General features: G+C 42.9%; 1 protein-coding gene across 6 annotated transcripts in view; it reads right to left on the bottom strand.

The window, feature by feature from the left end:
* Positions 1-22876, bottom strand: part of myo1b (myosin IB) — a 77449-nt gene that overhangs the window by 49161 nt on the left and 5412 nt on the right. For all 6 annotated transcript variants that reach the window (XM_055031389.1, XM_055031392.1, XM_055031391.1 and 3 more), the window contains 2 exons: positions 14643-14789; positions 11785-11900 (listed from right to left, as the gene is read on the bottom strand). In XM_055031389.1, coding sequence (XP_054887364.1) covers positions 11785-11900; positions 14643-14768 — 242 coding nt within the window. In that variant the 5' untranslated portion in view covers positions 14769-14789. The remainder of the gene's footprint in view (positions 1-11784; positions 11901-14642; positions 14790-22876) is intronic.

The raw sequence follows: 22876 nt of genomic DNA, 5'->3' as shown, positions 1-22876 counted from the left end.
GTATAGCCTTCTGTTGTAATTTTGCATTTATAAATTTGTAGAAAATGTTCAAAAACCACAGAAGATTCAATGTACATATTCCTTTACATTAAAACAAATTCTAGTTCAAAGTTTGTATTTTTCATTGAACGACTGATTGTCAATGAATTGCATGCTAAATTGGATTATGCAGACAGATACCTGTGAAAAACGGACACTAATGCCTGGGTGCAAAACTATGTAAAAGAAAATATACCAGAGCGCCCGCACACAAAATCACTTTGCCTTTAAGTAATGTAACATATTGAAACATTGTAAAGCAGAATTAGATGCAGTCATCTTAAACAACAGCCTGGTTTCTATTAATGTTTTAAGTTTGAGAACCTGCAATTGTAAATGTCTGTAAACTGCCACAACCATTATGTACAATTATCCACAAGATTTCAATTGGCTACAACATTCACTTCAAAGTCTGATGCATGAAAAAACAGATGGTCGATTACTGGAAAACATCGCCAGTGAAACACTACTTAAACCTACACATACTCTGAAAAATAAATGAAAAAATCAATTTAAAATAAATATCAATTATTTCTACTTCTGTTTAATCCAAATTAAGTCAGCAGCTCCATAAGGTCCCCAAGGGTTATATTGCTAATATTTCAACACAGACCACAAATATATAAATGTAACATTTGTTGATAGAGTTTATCAATGCTTCTAAATTTGATTTAATGGTTTTAGCATGCATAATTAACATTTTTTAAAATTGTTTTACATTTACATACAAGTTTTTCAGGATCTGGCAACTTTACTTTGTAAAAGTTCAAAGAACAATATTCATTTTGTTTTGTTACCAATCTGATGCTGTGTTTAATCTTTGAGTTTGAGTTCTATTTGTTCACAAATAAGTTAGTAAACTGCAATTATAATTTATTGCTTTTTAGGATGAGCATCAGCGGCCAGAAGGGCAGGATGAGCGTCGGTGGCAGGAATTGCAGGATGAGCGTCGGTGGCAGGAATTGCAGGATGAGCGTCGGAGGCAGGAATTGCAGGATGAGCGTCGGAGGCAGGAATTGCAGGATGAGCGTCGGTGGCAAGAGGGGCAGGATGAGCGTCGGTGGCCGGAAGGGCAGGATGAGCGTCGGTGGCCGGCAGGGCAGGATGAACGTCGGTGGCCGGCAGGGCAGGATGAGCGTCGGTGGCCGGCAGGGCAGGATGAACGTCGGTGGCCGGCAGGGCAGGATGAGCGTCGGTGGCCGGCAAGGCGGGATGAGCGTCGGTGGCCGGCAGGGCGGGATGAGCGTCGGTGGCAAGAATTGCAGGATGAGCGTCAGTGGCAAGAATTGCAGGATGAGCATCAGTGGCAGGAATTGCAGGATGAGCATCAGTGGTAAGAGGGGCAGGATGAGCGTCGGTGGCCGGCAGGGCAGGATGAGCGTCGGTGGCCGGAAGGGCAGGATGAGCGTCGGTGGCCGGAAGGGCAGGATGAGCGTCGGTGGCCGGAAGGGCAGGATGAGCGTCGGTGGCAGGAAGGGCAGGATGAGCGTCGGTGGCAGGAAGGGCAGGATGAGCGTCGGTGGCCGGAAGGGCAGGATGAGCGTCGGTGGCCGGCAGGGCAGGATGAGCGTCGGTGGCCGGCGAGGCAGGATGAGCGTCGGTGGCCGGTGAGGCAGGATGCGCGTCGGTGGCCGGCGAGGCAGGATGCGCGTCGGTGGCCGGCAGGGCAGGATGAGCGTCGGTGGCCGGCAGGGCAGGATGAGCGTCGGTGGCCGGCAGGGCAGGATGAGCGTCGGTGGCCGGCAGTGCAGGATGAGCATCAGTGGCCGGCAGTGCAGGATGAGCGTCAGTGGCAGGAAGGGCAGGATGAGCGTCAGTGGCAGGAAGGGCAGGATGAGCGTCGGTGGCAGGAATTGCAGGATGAGCGTCGGTGGCAGGAATTGCAGGATGAGCGTCGGTGGCAGGAATGGCAGGATGAGCGTCGGTGGCAGGAATGGCAGGATGAGCGTCGGTGGCAAGAGGGGCAGGATGAGCGTCGGTGGCAAGAGGGGCAGGATGAGCGTCGGTGGCAAGAGGGGCAGGATGAGCGTCGGTGGCAAGAGGGGCAGGATGAGCGTCGGTGGCAAGAGGGGCAGGATGAGCGTCGGTGGCAAGAGGGGCAGGATGAGCGTCGGTGGCAAGAGGGGCAGGATGAGCGTCGGTGGCAAGAGGGGCAGGATGAGCGTCGGTGGCAAGAGGGGCAGGATGAGCGCCTGTGGCAAGAGGGGAAGGATGAGCGTCGGTGGCCGGCAGGGCAGGATGAGCGTCGGTGGCCGGCAGGGCAGGATGAGCGTCGGTGGCCGGCAGGGCAGGATGAGCGTCGGTGGCCGGCAGGGCAGGATGAGCGTCGGTGGCCGGCAGGGCAGGATGAGCGTCGGTGGCCGGCAGGGCAGGATGAGCGTCGGTGGCCGGCAGGGCAGGATGAGCGTCGGTGGCCGGCAGGGCAGGATGAGCGTCGGTGGCCGGCAGGGCAGGATGAGCGTCGGTGGCAAGAGGGTCAGGATGACCATCAATGGCAGGCAGGGCAGGAATAGCATCAGTGGCAGGAATTGTAGGATGAGCATCAGTGGCAGGACTTGCAGGATGAGCATCAGTGGCAGGACTTGCAGGATGTGCATCAGTGGCAGGACTTGCAGGATGAGCATCAGTGGCAGGACTTGCAGGATGAGCATCAGTGGCAGGACTTGCAGGATGAGCATCAGTGGCAGGACTTGCAGGATGAGCATCAGTGGCCGGCAGGGCAGGATGAGCATCAGTGGTAGGAATTGAAGGATGAGCATCAGTGGCAGGCAGGGCAGGATGAGCATCAGTGGCAGGCAGGGCAGGATGAGCATCAGTGGCAGGAATTGCAGGATGAGCATCAGTGGCAAGAGGGGAAGGATGAGCATCAGTGGCCGGCAGGGCAGGATGAGCATCAGTGGCCAGCAGGGCAGGATGATCGGCAGTGGCAGGCAGGGCAGGATGAGCATCAGTGGCAGGCAGGGAAGGATGAGCATCAGTGGCAAGAGGGGAAGGATGAGCATCAGTGGCCGGCAGGGCAGGACGATCAGCAGTGGCAGTAAGGGCAGGACGATCGGCAGTGGCAGGAAGGGCAGGACAAGCATCAGTGGCAGGCGGGTCAGGTTGAGCATCTGTGGCAGGCGGGGCAGGGTGAGCATCTGTGGCAGGCTGGGCAGGGTGAGCATCAGTGGCAGGCTGGGCAGGGTGAGCATCAGTGGCAAGAGGAGCAGGGTGAGCATCAGTGGCAAGAGGGGCAGGGTGAGCATCAGTGGCAAGAGGGGCAGGACGAGCATCAGTGGCAGGCAGGTCAGGGTGAGCATCAGTGGCAGGCAGGTCAGGATGAGCATCAGTGGCAAGAGGGAAGGATGAGCATCAGTGGCAAGAGGGAAAGGATGAGCATCAGTGGCCAGCAGGTCAGGATGAGCATCAGTGGCAGGCAGGTCAGGGTGAGCATCAGTGGCAGGCAGGTCAGGGTGAGCATCAGTGGCAGGCAGGTCAGGATGAGCATCAGTGGCAGGCAGGTCAGGGTGAGCATCAGTGGCAGGCAGGTCAGGGTGAGCATCAGTGGCAGGCAGGTCAGGATGAGCATCAGTGGCAGGCAGGTCAGGATGAGCATCAGTGGCAGGCAGGTCAGGGTGAGCATCAGTGGCAGGCAGGTCAGGATGAGCATCAGTGGCAGGCAGGTCAGGGTGAGCATCAGTGGCAGGCAGGTCAGGATGAGCATCAGTGGCAGGCAGGTCAGGATGAGCATCAGTGGCAGGCAGGTCAGGGTGAGCATCAGTGGCAGGCAGGTCAGGATGAGCATCAGTGGCAGGCAGGTCAGGGTGAGCATCAGTGGCAGGCAGGTCAGGATGAGCATCAGTGGCAGGCAGGTCAGGATGAGCATCAGTGGCAAGAGGGAAGGATGAGCATCAGTGGCAAGAGGGAAAGGATGAGCATCAGTGGCCGGCAGGTCAGGATGAGCATCAGTGGCAGGCAGGTCAGGATGAGCATCAGTGGCAGGCAGGTCAGGGTGAGCATCAGTGGCAGGCAGGTCAGGATGAACATCAGTGGCAGGCAGGTCAGGATGAGCATCAGTGGCAGGCAGGTCAGGATGAGCATCAGTGGCCGGCAGGTCAGGATGAGCATCAGTGGCAGGCAGGTCAGGGTGAGCATCAGTGGCAGGCAGGTCAGGACGAGCATCAGTGGCAGGCAGGTCAGGACGAGCATCAGTGGCAGGCAGGTCAGGACGAGCATCAGTGGCAGGCAGGTCAGGACGAGCATCAGTGGCAGGCAGGTCAGGGTGAGCATCAGTGGCAGGCAGGTCAGTGTGAGCATCAGTGGCAGGCAGGTCAGGATGAGCATCAGTGGCAGGCAGGTCAGGGTGAGCATCAGTGGCAAGAGGGAAAGATGAGCATCAGTGGCAAGAGGGAAAGATGAGCATCAGTGGCCGGCAGGTCAGGATGAGCATCAGTGGCAGGCAGGTCAGGATGAGCATCAGTGGCAGGCAGGTCAGGATGAGCATCAGTGGCAGGCAGGTCAGCGTGAGCATCAGTGGCAGGCAGGTCAGGGTGAGCATCAGTGGCAGGCAGGTCAGGATGAGCATCAGTGGCAGGCAGGTCAGGATGAGCATCAGTGGCAGGCAGGTCAGGATGAGCATCAGTGGCAGGCAGGTCAGGATGAGCATCAGTGGCAGGCAGGTCAGGATGAGCATCAGTGGCAGGCAGGTCAGGACGAGCATCAGTGGCAGGCAGGTCAGGATGAGCATCAGTGGCAGGCAGGTCAGGATGAGCATCAGTGGCAGGCAGGTCAGGATGAGCATCAGTGGCAGGCAGGTCAGTATGAGCATCAGTGGCAGGCAGGTCAGGATGAGCATCAGTGGCAGGCAGGTCAGGGTGAGCATCAGTGGCAAGAGGGAAAGATGAGCATCAGTGGCAAGAGGGAAAGATGAGCATCAGTGGCCGGCAGGTCAGGATGAGCATCAGTGGCAGGCAGGTCAGGGTGAGCATCAGTGGCAGGCAGGTCAGGATGAGCATCAGTGGCAGGCAGGTCAGGGTGAGCATCAGTGGCAGGCAGGTCAGGGTGAGCATCAGTGGCAAGAGGGAAAGATGAGCATCAGTGGCAAGAGGGAAAGATGAGCATCAGTGGCCGGCAGGTCAGGATGAGCATCAGTGGCAGGCAGGTCAGGGTGAGCATCAGTGGCAGGCAGGTCAGTATGAGCATCAGTGGCAGGCAGGTCAGGGTGAGCATCAGTGGCAGGCAGGTCAGTATGAGCATCAGTGGCAGGCAGGTCAGGATGAGCATCAGTGGCAGGCAGGTCAGTATGAGCATCAGTGGCAGGCAGGTCAGTATGAGCATCAGTGGCAGGCAGGTCAGGATAAGCATCAGTGGCAGGCAGGTCAGGATAAGCATCAGTGGCAGGCAGGTCAGGATAAGCATCAGTGGCAGGCAGGTCAGGATAAGCATCAGTGGCAGGCAGGTCAGGATAAGCATCAGTGGCAGGCAGGTCAGGATAAGCATCAGTGGCAGGCAGGTCAGGGTGAGCATCAGTGGCAGGCAGGTCAGTGTGAGCATCAGTGGCAGGCAGGTCAGGATGAGCATCAGTGGCAGGGAGGTCAGGGTGAGCATCAGTGGCAGGCAGGTCAGGATGAGCATCAGTGGCAAGAGGGTCAGGATGAGCATCAGTGGCAAGAGGGTCAGGATGAGCATCAATGGCAGGCAGGTCAGGATGAGCATCAATGGCAGGCAGGTCAGGATGAGCATCAGTGGCAAGGAGGTCAGGATGAGCATCAGTGGCAAGGTCAGGATGAGCATCAGTGGCAAGGAGGTCAGGATGAGCATCAGTGGCAGGCAGGTCAGGACGAGCATCAGTGGCAGGCAGGTCAGAATGAGCATCGGTGGCAGGCAGGGCAGGATGAGCATCAGTGGCAAGAGGGGCAGGATGAGCATCAGTGGCAAGAGGGTAGAATTCAAATTTAAAAGTGAAAAAAACGCTTTTTATTGCGTTGGTCAAGTGATGCTTCCCAGATTGCCTGCATCACAGGGGAGAGATTGAAATTTTTGTGAAGGGCAGGGCGAGCTTCAAAGGCAGGAAGGGCAAGACAAACATCAGTGGCTGGAAGGGCAAGACTAACATCAGTGGCTGGAAGGGCAAGACTAACATCAGTGGCTGGAAGGGCAAGACTAACATCAGTTCCTAGAAGGGCAAGACTAACATCAGTGGCTGGAAGGGCAGGACAAACAGCCCTTTTTGTCTTTCTTGCTCGTCCTGCAAGAGAGGCAGGATAAGTATTAGTGGACGCAGGCCTGGCAGTGGCCGCAGTAGCAGGATTAACGACAGTGGCAGGAGGGGCAGCAGTGGTAGGAAGGGCATCAGTGATAGGAAGGGCTAGAAAAGCATCAGTGGCCAGGTCATCACTGTCAATAAAGTTGTCATTTTGGTCAGACTTGCTTTTGCTCAACGGCTCTCGTGCTCCAACGTCGATGAAACAAAAAAATGTAAACATCACAGTTAAGACCACTGTGCACAAATTACCAAAATAAAAATAAAGAAACTCAATGTTCCAAGATATTAAAAACATTATAACCAAGAAAACTAAATCAAAAAAAACACATCTTTGACTTCGTCTTTCTTTCTGTTTGGCAAGATGAGCATCAGTGGCAAGAGGGGCAGGATTATCAGCAGTGGCAGGAAGGGCAGGATGAGCATCAGTGGCAGGCAGGGCAGGATGAGCATCAGTGGCAGGCAGGGCAGGATGAGCATCAGCGGCAGGCAGGGCAGGATGAGCATCAGTGGCAGGCAGGGCAGGTTGAGCATCAGCGGCAGGAAGGGCAGGTTGAGCATCAGCGGCAGGAAGGGCAGGTTGAGCATCAGCGGCAGGAAGGGCAGGTTGAGCATCAGTGGCAGGAATTGCAGGATGAGTATCAGTGGCAGGACGGGCAGGATGAGTATCAGTGGCAGGAATTGTAGGATGAGCGTCAGTGGCTTTGTCACTGCTGGAGTTATTATCAAGAAATTTTTTCACTGCCATAGCCACCACAAAACCAACTCCGAATCCAATTGAAACAATTAGACTCACTCGCATGTTTCTGAAATTCATCATTTTCTACTTCTCACTTGAACGTTTCAAATCTGAATGACGTTCTGAGAGACAAGCAGAACCTAAGAACCTCTTTGATCTATGATGTATGTGACCTCATCAGTGACCTCACTGAAGTTCTGAGGCAAGATCTTGTTTCTGGTCATTGCTATGGAAACGATCAGATCAGTTCTGCAAATCAAACTACTGACTTTTTGCACATGACGTCACACTCTCCAGAACTCCGCTCACTCCGCCATGCACTTTATAAGTAATGCCCAGTTCACAATACACGATTTTTTGCCCCGATTTTACCCTTAAGACAATCTTAGACCGTTGATCGGCAATGGTAGGTAGGGCCACTAAGATTGTCGGAAGCGACCATCTTAACTGATCATCCTGTCGTGTGTGGTGTGTTACAACTGATCCGGTCCAGTCGGTGGAACGTCGGGACCGCTTTGATCTAAAATCGGGGATATTGAATTGTTTAATCATCTTGGCTCATTCATTGCAAAGTTTGTGGTGTTCCCCTGACTGGGAGTGAGAAGGAAGTCTGTTGAATGTGACAAGTAGCCAATCAGAAAGCGCTATTGGATCGTTTTTTTTTTTGTTTGTTTTTTTTTTTACATAAAAGATAATTATAAAATTATTTCACAGAGTACATGTGGTTGAGAAACGCATTCCAATCTTTGGTTGAAATGGCACATTTGATTTAATTCTGCAGTCAGAATGTAACAGCTTCCCCCCTGTCCGTCCCGTCATGCACACTGAGGTGGCCAGTTGGTTGAATTTTCTGTATTGAGTGGTTAATATAAATCAGCACAATGAGCTTCCCTACTGGTCCACTCGTTCTCTACGTACACAGTAGAGCGCTGAACAGACTGTGTCTCACAAATAATTATTACAATCAGGCTTAAAAACATAATTTTCTAACAGGTGATTGTATAGTGATATTTGATTGATAATACATCTTTAAAATTAATTTAATACAACTTAGATCAATTTTTGTTTGAGTTCTTTGTGTTACTATCCGAGTTTTAGTTTGTTATGTTGACCTCAATTTTGGGCCCAATTTATCAATTTGAATTTATTTTGGGATTTTTTTGTAATAAATTGGTCGATTACTTTGAAGATTACTTGTACTCTGGCATTAAACTTGAAGGTCCTTTTCAATGCAGAACAAACTTCCGTTTACAGGGTTATTGGTTTATTATATAGCTGGTAGATTCAAACTTGTACTTCATGCATTACTCAGCAATTGGTTCAAATGAATACTGTCATTTTTGAGCTACAAGTTTTGACTTTTAATACAAATATAATATAATGCAAAAATTTCTCATTGAGTGCAATCTTTGAGTGAGCAGGTAGACAACTCTCCTTTTTACAGCTTTTATCAACCCTGTATAAAATAGAAAAATTAGTGCTGTTTGTAGATAACCACTGAAGTGGATGAAACTATTAATGCACTTCTATTTTCAAGGATGAAAATGTATCACTGTTAAAGAGATTAATTTGCATCCCATTTTTCTGATATCAAACCCAATAATGCTGATAGACTACATTTTTGATTATTTAATAGTTCTTTAAAGTATGAACTTTCTCACCATTTTGATTTATTGGCAAATATTTTCAAAAGTAAACAATTTCAGATATTCAAGGAATGCAAATTTACAGTTGCTCTGAGCTGCTCAGCATGGAGTTTCAAAGGTTATTCTCTCCCTCAGCAGGAGCCACCTGTCAATTCCGGACTTCAAGTCTCCAGATAAAGCAACAATATTTCAATTTTACACAACCTGATGACGTAGCAGCCACAGTCCTGACCAGCAAACTGATAAACATGGGGCCCAAGTTACAGTTTTTAAAGTAAAATGTTCCTTTTGCTTTTTTTACATTACAGTATGCAACTGACAAATACTTTAATCAGTATTTAATATAGAAGGCTTTCTTCTTTAATATAGAAGGAACCCCCCCAAAAAAAGACCAAAAAAAAAAAAAAAAAACAACAACAAAGTCTGATCTGATTTTCAGTTGCAGTTCTAACTGCTGCAAATAATGCTACAAATAGTTCTATGAATCCAGTATAATTTCATTAGGAGTAATAGCAAGGAAAGAAATCTTTCCTTGTCGCTCTAAAAAGTGCCATCCAACTGAGACAAATTTTAAACTCATCAGAAGCTGTGCTAGTCTGCATTTTATACTGTATGATTTTTTCCCCAGATGGCCTGAGCCATTAAGCACATGTAGAAACACTTGTTTTGATAAAGATGTGCCAATTAAGCTTTCCTGAACCAATGACTTCGTTTTTCTCAAGTTAAAACCTGCAGGTTTATTTTAACAAGTCATTTATCTAATCCGTGTTGAATTTTTCATCAAAAAGCAGAAAAAAAAATGACAAGAATCTAGTCATCTCTTGAAATGATCAACATATGTTTAGAGGAAGCTGTTGCCCACCATCTAAACATGAATCTGCTTCCATGAAGGTTAACAGGTCTTTACATGCAGTACATGCCCACAAACTTTGGGTTTGTTTTAGATGTACTGACCTCATCTGCAGCAACATCTTGGGAGCTTCTGATTTTATTCTGTAAAAACTTTTTAATGAGGATCAAAGGCATACAAATATGGAGTATACCCAGCAGCCCCTGAAGTTGTTTTAATTAAAACTCAACACTGATCCACTTCAGCATTGGACAGTCTCTGTGGTAATATGTCCCTGAGTCAGTTGAAGCTCAGCCATGCAAAAAACAGGATTATATTTAAGAAAAAAAAACAGTAGCTTATTTGGTTTGGAAGAATTATGCACAATTTCAGGACTGACTGAATACTGGACTGAACTGACAGTGGCAGAAGTCCATGAATGTTTATGCTCGTGTTGGTTTTTTCAGCCACAGAAGCCAGTTAAAAACTCATTGCTTGGCAGAAACAAAAATATAATATTATGCTACAGCAGGAACAGTATGGTCAGGTCAATTCTGAACAAATCCTTTAAACCAGAATTCTTGTGTGACTAAAACTTACATTTGCATTTATGAAACACTACCCAATCTCCTATGAATGCAGCAGAGTAAAATATATTCAAATTAAACCCAGTCTCTGTGAAGACCATAGCAATTCACTTGCATTTAACTATCTGAATATTGAGTGACAAAACAAAAATCAAACTATGTGTCAAGCAACAACATGGATCATTAGCTCATCTATGGATGAGTGAAAAGGCCAAACCTGAATCTTGGGCTCTTTATAGAAAGTCAATTACATGATGTGCTCAAAGTTGGATTGATGCTTTTCAATCAGCTGAAGAAAAGCCATCCCTTTCACAACCACCTCCTGCCAATTTGCTTAGTGGATTTAGCAAGACCAAATGGTTAGCATGAGAATTCAAAATTGGGTACAGACAATTTATGTTGCATGTTTAAACACTTCACCAATGCCAGTACATTACAGTCCGATTATACTGTACCCAGTGATGTCCTATTTCAACACCACAATAAATATACATGCTAAACTAATCAAAAGGCTAAAAAAAAAAGTTTTAAATTATTTTTGATTCCATTAATATGCAGAAATTTTATCCATTACAGATGAAGCAGGGATAGAACCGGCAACCCACCTAGTTTTGACACAGGTAAGCAATAGAAAACTTACAATTCTGATTTAGCCATTTTTGCCTTATCAATTGGAGCCCTTAAAGTAAAAATATTGGTTTGAACTAAAGCAAAATGTCAAGTCAACAATGAAGTTTCTATACTCTAAAAACTTCTGACCTTGAAATATGAATACCTGAATTACTTCAGTCCTGTCTAGGCAACAGTGGTGTTCTTAAGAGGCACAAGTCTGCAAACAAATGGAAGTTTTGAGAAAGTTTTTCAGGGCCCTTGTTTTGAAAAACATTGGTAGAGCAGCTGTCATAAGGTCAGAGTGACACTTCAGGAATAAATTATCATGCAAATAATCATTTTGCCTACAACAACCAGCACCATAGACCTTTAGTCAGCTTAGATAACAGCAATATTCCTAAGCTTGAAGATGCAACTTGTACACACAAAGTTTCAAGTAAGTATCAGTGAAGGTTAAAAACAATCGAGGCTGGAGTTTTTTGTTTGTTTGTTTGGTTTTTTTAAATCCACAACTGAGAATGGAGGAAAAACTCATTAACAGTATAAACAAATGAGAAAAAAGAAAGCTTTAAACTGAACTCCTATAATGTGAATCACCAAAGTAAAGCCAAACAGCTTGTTTATGTCTGGAAACAGATTCTGTGTTGGTACAAAGGTATATTTGCTCTTCCAGCCCAAGTCTCTGAGGGCCTTTGCAGCTGCCTAGAGCTATGACAAGCTAATTGACAAGCTGGGCTTTGTTTGGTCTTGGCTGACCAGCAACAACTCTGAATTCTTGTTGCCAATGAACAGATGGTATGCTACAGCTCTGAATGGCCAGCAAAAATCACCTTGTGACTCCATAAATAGGAGGCCATGTTCCTCTGATCCCAGATTCCCCAGATCTCAACCATGCTTGTTACAATGATGATTCCAACAAAACGTCAAAATACATTTCATCTCTTGTAAATATGACAGCTCCTAATCCAGCTCCTAGTCATTGTCAGAGCTCCAAATCCTTAAATGTCCTTGTCAAATCCAACTCTCAGTTGTACAACTTCAGACTTATCCACAGTTTGTGACTTCAGAGAGAAATAAGCGCATCAACTCACATGTGGGGACTAAGTTCATAGAAGTTTCTGTTGCGATACTCCTCCACTTTGTCTGGCGTGTAGATGGGCAGGGACCTGTAAGGGTTCAGGGAGATCACCACACTGCCAATATATGTCTAGAAGAGAGAAAAAAACAAAACAAAAAACAAAAAAAACAGTGCAGTTACTTTGTCTGTATAAGGTACATTTTCAGCTTTGAACAAAGAGCTGCAGGTCTATTTGGAAAAAAAATTACAAAAAAAATAAAAAAAAAACATTGAGAAGGCAATGAGTCTGCTCCTTCTCTGCTCAGTGTTCATATTCTGCTGCTGAGGCATGCAGCCAATGCCTAAAGTAAAACTGAAGATATGTTTCACTTTAACATAAAATTTGAGGAATCTCCACTTGGCAGAGAGAGGAGCTGGCTACAGGCTTTTGCTAGTACGTATGGCATCAAATTATGTGCAGTTTGATTCCAGTTAATGCATTTTCACCACTTCGTTTCAAATTGTAGGAATAAATGTTTTAGAAGAATAAATCATGACGCATCTGCATGTATTCAACATGGATGCCAAAATGTAGAGAAATTATTTACCCCCATTATGTTGTGTGTACAATCTGGAAAATAATGTAGCTAAACCCGAGCAAATATTGGTCTGAATCCTTTTTTCTCTCTGATCAGTGAATCTCAGATTGTTTCTGAATTTGCATTTAAAAATAAAAAATGTTTGCATTTTTACTTGTGCTTTTTTATATGGAATTAAAGACAAAATATGACTTTAAGGGTCACTAAAACCTCTAGATATTTATTCAGAAATCTGTATCTTTGGCAAGTTCTCCTATACACAAACTAGGGCCAATAACCTCCAGGTTACTCATGTTCAAGCCCCACTCATCACCCACAAACATTAAGAAGGAGTAAAACATAAAATCCATGATGTCCAACATGTGGGCAGCTTTTTATATTCCAAAGTCGGTGTTTTCTCAAGTTTACATTTATATAACAGTCTATCTTTATGTAACATCTAAACGGGTACAAAACAAATAACACTTGTCAGCTCCATCTGAAAGGTAATGCAACCAGCTATCATCTTCATCATCCTCCTACACACAAAACCGTGTGCTGATGACACTTTCAAACATCAACCTGAAAAATTCTCTATGCTTTCCATGGTAATGGCTGTTGCATAAGCTACTCTGACATGAGTGGAGCATGGCCTTCCCTGTGGCAACACCACAACCTCCCACAGCCTCTTGTTGAACAGTACACCAGAGGCAATGTGAGGTCTGTAAAAGTGCGCAGGATGCATACAAGAGGAAAAGGCTCTGTGCAATGTCAATAAAAGTATGACATATTAATGAGAGGCTTTCTTGACCAGAAACAGAAGGGACAGGATAGAAAAACAGAATCTGCAGTGCTTATAGCTTTGGGAGGCTCATTATAACAACAAGTTCCACTGAATGACACAGATAACTCTTGACTACATCCCACACAGCAGATCAAACTTTTTTGTGTTCAACTCATGCAACAAGGATGAAGTTTTCTGTCTTTTAACACTTAAAAACTATTTGAAGCTATGCATGTGTTTCTAAAAAAGGAGCAATGGAAGGGGATGCAAAGAGCAGAGTGTTTCTATATTTATGCTATTAGCATCATTGAAATCTTTTGTTTCTTAGCAACCTTAGAATAGCAAGAAAATAAAAATTTAACAAGCACATGGCATTTTATGCTGAAACTGATACCAATTGGTGATCAATAAATCAGATTATTACCAAGTAGTAGACAAGTCGTGTCAAAATCTAGGATTTTTTTAAAAATTGAATCTCTAATGGGGTTCATTTTATCTCCTGATAATTTAATAAGGAACTAGAGTAACTCTGCAACAAAGGTGACTTTTTGCACCTCTGTTGCACCTCTCAAAACTTTTGGCCAGATAATCTACTGGTGAAACAAGTTGACTATCTCTTCAATTTACAAAGATTGTTGTTGTATTACCAATTACAGTTAGTTTAAAGCAAGCCTATCCTGTGCAGTCACGTTTTCATATGATAGTTTGAGGAGAATGGAAGCCATTTGTAAGGAATGATGATGCAGGAGGGAAAAATCAATTTTCAAGAAGGAAAAAGTTGTAAACCACAGATTTATTGGATAAATATAGGCTGTTGAACTTTTCAGAACAGTAGTCCTATTTCATTATAATTCTGCCATGACTTTTTTTTTTTGGTTTTCACTTAATATGGAATGTATGCCGACATACAAACCAACTGAGGTACATTTGAATTTTTTAAAGAGAATCTCTTGAGAAAGGGTCATATTATAAAGAATGTTTAAGAATGATTGATTCCCAGGGTACTGTGGTGCCACAGGGGTAATGCAACCCATTTATGATGCCTTAGTGTCAGAATGACTGACTCAGACCACTCCAAAACCTCATAGTGAGCAGAAATAAGATTACAGCCATTCATCAGGATGTGCTTTCATAAATATCACAAAACACAATGGGTTTTAGCCTTTTGAGCGAAAAGAACATAGAGAATGGCTGAGTTTTGGAGTAGTCGACCTGCAAAAATAAATAATGGAGTAAATACAAATCCCAAAGACTGAGATGACATAGCTAGATCCCTTCTAGACATAAAAAAATGCATATTACATTATTTAGCCATGGCTATTTAAGGTCAGCAAAAGGGAAACGTCATACAGTACATTAGAAGGGTGTGTAATTTTTCCTTTGAGGTTGTCTTTTTGATTCTTTGACAGGGAAGGCTGAAGTCAGGGTGTGACCAGTTTAGTCACACTGTTAATGTGACTGAACTGTTAATGAACCAAGATACAATTAACATTACTCTCCAAAAAACAAAACATTAAGACGCCTACTTACATAGATCTCATTGTGGTTAAAGCGCTTCTTCAAGTTCTCCAGAAATGAGTCTTCAGTAAGGGGCTCCAGGAGGACCATGTCTCCAACTCCAATCATGTTGTCTAGAAGTGATGTTTTCACCTCCATGTTGGCTTCCGGTGTCCCCTCCTGAAGAAAAACACAAAGCAAGCAAACGGTATGTTACACTAATATTTATCAATCAAAATATATATATATATATATATCTTACAAGAAGAAATAAAGCAAGCCTTGCAATATTGCACCATGCCACCAGCCTCCCACTCACAATTTTCAACCTGGAAAGTCAAAAATAATGTTTTCCATTCGAACAAAGACACCATGCCAACTCTAAGGAGTCCAAGGTCTATGGTGAGAAAAATATTATTAAAACAAAAAGGGTTTTATATCAACAATGTCCTCTATAAAACCTAGATGCACAGATGTTGCATGTCATTTAAACCAAAACCATTATTTACATGTCTGCTGTTCATTCAGGCTGACAAAGAGCAAGCGTTTCAGCAGATGAGGTGAAGCATATCCCAGTTGCTCCATTTTATTCCTTTAGAGCTATAACCTCTGTCATTGAAACTATTAGAAATTGAAATGTTGGCACCCTCAGAGGTTTTTACATAATCTTAGCATTACAGAGATCGCAATTTTAGTAACACTACCTGTGCCAACTGGTAATAAGAGTAATTAAGATATTAACTCCATAGTCATTTTGTCACCAATCATAATCAATAAATCCCTAAAGCTGTAATGGCAAACAATTCAATTTTGACTCTAGAGGTTGATTAAAACCTCCTTATGAATAACCCTAATTTCATTATATCACAAAATGATATGCATTACTCAATCTTTTGCCCTGGAGTTTTAATTTTCAAACAGAAAATGGAAAAAAAAATCTACTGCATCCATTTAGCTTGCCTTTAATGCCTTTTGTTGCAGTTTAATATTTTCAGCTTGTGAAGAAATCTGGGCTGGAATGAACCATGACAAAGACTGTGCAGGAGTTGGCAGTTTTAGGCCTTGTGTTGATGCTCCATCTCCATTTTTAACTGTGATCCCACTGCTAAAGGGCTGGAGATAAAAGGAGGGGCCCAGTTATACCCAGTGCCTTAATGTAGGGCTTTGCTGCACCAAAAAGCTACTCCCAGCTGTAACAACAGACTGTGCCCACAAGTTAAGTGGATAAAGCTAGTGATATTCCATCTCTGCACAGCCACAAACTAAAACACCAGGTCAAAGCATCTCTGCCCATCAATCATTCAATCACTTCCAGCTAATCAGATTAAAATACAAGTATTTTAGATTGCATGTTCAGGTCTTAGAAATAATTTTATTTGCGTCAAACTAGATTGGTGGTGCATAAAAAGATGATAGTTAAATATTTGTGGATATAATTTTGTCTAAGTCAAGTTTTGTCTAAGCTTTTATGGGGCCAAGATAAAATTTGATTGACCCTCAAGGTGCATCGCCTTCACCCCTGTCAAGTTTCAGTAGAAGTTTAGAAACAGCTTGATGCTCTGGGGGGGGTGACAAAAAAAAAAAGAAAATAAAAAAGATATCCTGTGAAGACTACTTCTGTCTTCTCTCCTCCTGCTGTGTACAGGGTTATTAGCACATAAAAAAAGTTGTCCAGCTCTTAGTAGTTCTCAGCAGTCAATTTCCAAAACTGCTTGCTCACTCAGCATGAAGGGAACACTCTTTAAAAAGTCTGGCTGAGCAAGTCGAGAAAGAATGGTGCAAATTGTTTGGCCTTATTTGCGTGCAGGACATTTTAAATGACTTCACTGATGCCAACCACTTGATCTCAACTCTGAAGAATATGAGTGGGAGGGGCTGAAATTTGCTTACTTGTCAGTTTGTAGAAATTGGCTCATTTGTTCCCACAAACAATACAGCGGAATGATGGCATGGTGCCAAAACATTCCCAGAGATGCTCATGTCCACCAGCTGCTTTGGTTCCCTGCTCTGCACTTTTGCACTTTTTAAGGCAAGCCAACTACTTTCAAGTCAGTCAATGAGTCTCAGGAGAGTGAAAACGGCAATCAGATGCTCTGATGTCACCATGTCTTTCCAATGCAGCTTCATAATGTTGCTAATGTTCTAGACAAATCTGATTATGTTTTCTACAAAAAGACTGCTGTATTTAAATTTCTCAATCATTTTGAGTGCATCTTCAGTGCAGTTACAGTGCATGTAAATTTGATTAATCCTTATTTGTTTAATTATCTGCAGAACTTTAGACTGTCTTTTCTAACATGCATTGACATCAACAAGTAGAGCTTGAAGTTTTTTTAATAGTAGCAAGTTCTCACGCTTCAAATTTTGTCACATGGCAATATCAAACTTCATTGTTTAGTAGATTTTTATGAGCTAGACCAACAAAGTCTAGCTCAAAGTGGTACACAGTTGTGAAGTGGAAGTAACATTATGCCCAAAAACTGTGGCATATATTTGCATGCAATACCCTTTTGCCCTGAAAACAGCAAATAAATTCCTGTGCAATCCAGTAAGTAGTTCACCTTTGTGCAATTACTCTGCATTTAGCTTCATTATACACAACACCACAGCATCATCCTACTACCACCATGTTATATGGAGGGAGATGAGTAAAGGTTGATAGTCAACAACAAAAAGTTACCTTGTCAGATTGGTGGAGAACAACCACTTGATCTCGACTCTAAAGAATCTGAGTGGGATTCTTCAGAGTTGAGATCTGACTCGACTCTGAAATGGATGAGGTCAGTACATTAAACGCTGATATCCATTTGGTGTAATCTGACAAGAGCACCCTCTTGCCACCCTTGCATAAAAAGTCAAATGTGTAAACTTTGTGACCAGACCACTCATTATCCTATCAACAGAATAATGTGAGCCGATTTGTAGCTCTCTCCATCCCCTCAGGAGTTACCATGGGCTTTTTTGTTGCTTTCCCCCAACCCCCATCAACAACCTAAGCCAACTTGATGGGTTTGCAGAAGTGATGAGTTGGAAGAATAAATTGACAAAATACAAATACTTTGTATTTTCCAATTACAAAAACTCAAGGTATTGATTTTTGAACCTTTTAATGTTTCAAAAAGTGTACAAACACTGCAGAAACTGTACTAAACAGGTTCATGACAATTAATGTGTCCAGTTGCAGGTGTTAAAAGGGACACAGCTAACTCCCCACTCTTGGTGAAAACAGATGCTGAAGTCACTTACTGACCTGGGGGAAGAACAAGATGTGTGAATGTCTCCAAAGTGCCTGGCCAATTCTTACCCAAAACACACTACATCTGTCTGCAACTTGGAAACCCTTCATCCCCCTGTGCCTATAACCCACTAGCCCAGATTTAGAAGAGGCCTCTGGGCAGCCATAGACACAATCCCATTAATAAAAGTCGCTCCCTGCTGCTAAATCTTGGGCTACATCCAAAGAGTGAGAATGAGAGAAAACCCTTGCAGCCATGATTTAATTCTACGGATTATCCCACTGCTGAGATACAGACAGATCAGGAAAACGACTTCTACAATCTCAACAGGTCAATACCAGCGGCAACAATTTTTTGATTGAGGTTTTTATTTTAAATGTAATATTTCTAGGGTTTTTTTTTTAAAAAACACTTCTTAATTCTGGACTTAAATTATTTAAACCATTCTTTCCCTGGTGTAATAATCAAACAACTTCTAATTAACGCATGCTTATTATTATACATATGGGATCTAATTGATATAAATACACCTGTTTGAATGTGCCTGAGCATGTTGAATCATCAATACCATAATGCTTGTAATTTTTGGAAGCTACTGACATATTGGCAAGATACTGAAGCAATTTTTTGACAGAAATTTTAGATTGCATTTCATATGGCTGTTTTCCTGGGTCAGGCCTAGCTTCCAGGCATTGATAATTTTACAATGAGGTTGGGATCAGGGATTTTGAAAAACTTAACAGTGGCAAGCTTTATTCATTCTTGTTTTCTTTTTTGCTGAGGGAGATGGGAGAAATCAACCAGTGCTTGGCATTATTCTCCCATTGGAACACCCAACTGTTTCCAAGCAGTAGTTATCTGAGGCCGACAGCCAGCCTCAGAGAAAATTAAATGGGTCTGAATGATAAGGAGCAGCCCAGGAACAGCCAAGACTCAAGCCTCTCATGAACTGGAAGCTGTCCACAGTGAAACAAGTTTTATGCTGCCATGACTTGAAAGGAGCTCGACAAAAAGTCACTACAGCAACAGTGAATTTGTGCTCAACATAGATGAGAAGAAATCCCCTGGAGTAAAGATCAGATACAATTGAAATAGAACACTGGGCCACCTTCCAGTACAGTAGTGAAACATTCATGCTACAGGTATGTTTTGCTGCCAGTAGAACTTAGTTTATTAAGGTACAGTGACTTGGAAAACAAAAAAATAAAGGGATTTCACTAAATTCTTGAACTTCATGCCAAAGCAGCTAGAAATTGGGTTTTCAAACAAGTTAATTATCCAAAAAATAAATCTTAGTTCGTTTTGGAATAGATGGCTCTGGCTAGTAAACAATGATTGACCTCAACTATGCAAAATATTTGTGGACTGAACAAGTGACAAACCTGTACCAGTAAACACAATTTTACTAAACTGCATAAACTCTGCCAAAAAATGTCAAGTATCAAGCCAGAACCATGCCAGAGACCCAACATTTTATTTAATGCATCCAAAACCTGCCTATGACATTTAATCAAATGTCATTTTTATGTAGAATTGACTCATTATAGAATAACTACTACAATAAATTCTAAATTTTGCACATTTGTAAAAAATAATTTTTACTCATGAGCAGCATATGTAAACTTATGACCAGTCTTCCCATTTTTTCATTTTCCATAATAAAATCAGAAGAATCACATGCATCCACATGGCTTTAGTTGCCATCAATGTGAAATTTAGGTCTCCTGACCTACTGGTGCAGCACGCCTTTGGGGTCAAATGGCCTTTAGACTCGTAGCATTCATGTCAACATTTGACTCCATTCTCCAAACCCCCGTTTGGCACAATGCCCGGTTGCAGCAGATGGTTGTAATTTAAACATCATTTAATTTTGGCACAATAAACGGTGACCTCATCCATCTAAAAAGAGCCAGTCTGTTTAGTTAGACCTAAACATAATTCTCACATAATCGAACTGTGGCAACTAGCTGATGAAAGAAAGGGCTAAAGTTTGCAAGGATTACACAAGTGATGGGAACATATAATTGCCAAAAAAAAAAAAATGTTTACACATTTCAAACATACATTACTTCTTTGTGCTCATTATTACAATCTCTATGCTTTCCTGGTGAAACTATATTTATTATTCATCCAGCCAATACCTGCTGCTGCTCTACTTCCTCTCCACAGTGTCATGCTACATATCGTGAGAAGGTCGCTTCTGAGCCAATGGCACAGGACCCAATTTATAAACCAATCCATACTTCCCACAGATTAGAGCTCCATTTTTAGAGAAGTTAAGTTCCTGAGCACAGGAATAAAAGCACAAGTGGGATTTTATAATGTGAAGGCTGATAATGGCTGGACTAAACCTAGGATTTCAATACATGCCACAGTAATATTGAGAGACAGGCTTCTGACCTAGATTTCAAAGCCAGCTCAAGCTACGAGGGGAAAACATGAATAAAAACACCATTAAATGTACATGTATTATTAACCGGGTCTAGCCTCTGGCCACGCATCGTTTCTGTCCTTTAGCAACAATAAAATTCAAAACAAAAAGGTCAACAGCCATGCAAGCACTCGCATGCAAAACATCACTAAAAAAAACAAAAACAAATAAAAACAGCTAAAAACAAAGTCAGTGGAGCAGCTTACGGTTTATCAGATGCATGTACTCAAAACTAACAGCAACTAAAAGAGAAGACTTAGTACTTTCAGTGTGACCAACAAATCAAGCCTGCAGTCTGAAATAAAGCAGTTTAATGGAGTGTAGGGGAGACATAATGAGATGATTTCCATCACACTACCTTGACAGAGGTTGTTTCAGAATCTGGCACAGTCCGTGAGGAAATGAAGGATATTAAAATCTATTATTGGGAGGGTATTATTCCAGACATTTACGGCAGATCGGTATGGCCTCGTCACATGGCAGAACAGTCACAACATCCCAGCAGCTGCCAGTGCTGGAGATTAAAGCCCCGTCTAACAAAGCAGCGACAGCACATGTGGCTGTGCCAAAGGGCAGGGCAGAGGTTTTAGGAAACGGAGAGGCAAGGTTGGGACACCAAATGACAGGCACGCCCACTTTCAGGTGCACGCAGCTGCAACTGAAAGCACTTTTTATCATTTGCTTTCAACAACCTCCTAAAAATGTCCTTGAACGAAAGAAAAATAAAAGTCATACTATTTGGCGAGCATAAAAGTGATTACTCAAGTACAAAAAAGAGGGGTGAAATTTGAATAGCCACAGAAGCTAGTCTAACTTTCAGACTAGCTTCTGTAATATTTTTTTTTTAATTGGGAAAAGAAAACCCAAAATAATCTGACCACTGAGAAGATATAAATGTCCCCTCATCACATGAAATGGTTGTAATGACTCACTTTTTGGCAAGCAGTATTTAATTTCACCAACCATATTCTAGCCTCATTGCTGCCTGACCCAAAAAAAAAAAAAAAGTCAAGAAATCGCTTGAAATAGAATTGTTCTCACAACATGAAGCAGGTCTGAAGATCTCAAAAAAGCATCATGCCCAACCCAAAAGAACACAAGGTCAGACATCTATGAGACTGGAGAGGGTTACAAAGCCAATTTAAGACTTTGGGACTCCAGTGAACCACAGAGAGAGCAATTATTTACAACGGGGGGTCCACCCTGACAAAATTGTTCCAACAGCATCTCAATGTCCTCAAGCAAGAGGTCACCAATGCAGGCCTAACTTGCACTGGTTAAAGTCAATGGTAATCATTCAACCACAAGGAACAAGACAAATATGACATCGATGAGAGTGTGTTGAGGCCAAACCTATTGCTGTCTCAAAGAACACAAAGGTCCTTTTAATAGAAGGAAAAATGTGTTGAAGACCCAAAACTTTGAGCTTTTTGAACAACTTGCTGTAATTGACACAAGCGTCAACAGGTTGTGGTGTGACCTTAAACAGGCCATTCATACTGGAAAACCCTCCAATGTAAATAGGAAACAATACTGCAAAGATCAGTGGACCAACATTAATTAGTCCATAGCAATGTAAAATATATCAACACATTGAAATGTATTACTAAAACTTGATGGCAACTGTCATCACCAAGGGTATTAAGAGTGTCCATAATATTTTGTGGGGTTTTGTTGGCTTTTTGATATAGAACTAGGATCACTTGGTTAACTTTTATGCCTTGTAAATTTATTTAAAATTTACTAAAACTGTCACATATGAAAATTAGTTTGGTAATCAAAAATCTACAATGCTAAAGAAAGATCTGCTTACAAAAATGTTAGCACACTAGATAAATCCACACATTAAAGAGTTTCGTTGATGCTACTTAAAAGGTGCAGATATATTTACTTTTTTATTTTCTTATTTTTCTGAATATTTGTTTGTGTGAGTATGGTAAATGTAAAATGTAAAGAGGAGGACAATATAAGATTTTAAAAAATAGCGGGGCAGGAGGATCTTAAAAAAGCCCAAACTTCCTTCTGCTAATTTTGAATAGATCTAAATTTGTCTACTTCCTTAGTGCCTCATACAAAACATCAATTCAGACATCTTTGTTCCCAAATTTCAAAATTTTAACCTTGGGACTGAGTCCAAATTATTGCAAAGATAGGTCATCACATTTGTCAGTATGTTTTCATACCGCAAAACCATCCAGGCAGATTAAACATGACTCTGTAACCCAAACAAGCAGTTCTTTATTTGCAAAGCAGCTCAACATGCGCAGACCAACAGAGTTGCAAAACACCAGATCACAGATGGCAATCAAGACAAGAGAAATTAACCAGCTAAGCATGGAAATCTGAAGAAGTCATCATTTTACAAAAGGTTAGGAGCAGGCACATGTGAAAGCTGAATGGAAAACTTCAGCCTGAAAGATGATGTCATAGTCTTACATGGTGCTAAAAGTTAGCCCCACGTCTGCCTCTCACCATGGAACAGATCACCCTGCTCCCTTGAGTTCAACAACATACTCAGAAAAAGTGAAGAATATAAATCTTAAAACTCCACAAAATTAAGCAAAGTCATTTCCCATAACCAAATCCAAATTCATAAAGGT

The sequence above is a fragment of the Poeciliopsis prolifica genome, unplaced genomic scaffold, assembly GCF_027474105.1.
Source record: "Poeciliopsis prolifica strain line A6 unplaced genomic scaffold, Auburn_PproV2 SCAFFOLD007, whole genome shotgun sequence".
Lineage (NCBI taxonomy): Eukaryota > Metazoa > Chordata > Actinopteri > Cyprinodontiformes > Poeciliidae > Poeciliopsis > Poeciliopsis prolifica.
Note: the sequence above shows the minus strand (reverse complement) of the source record. Positions and strands in the feature narration are given on the sequence as shown.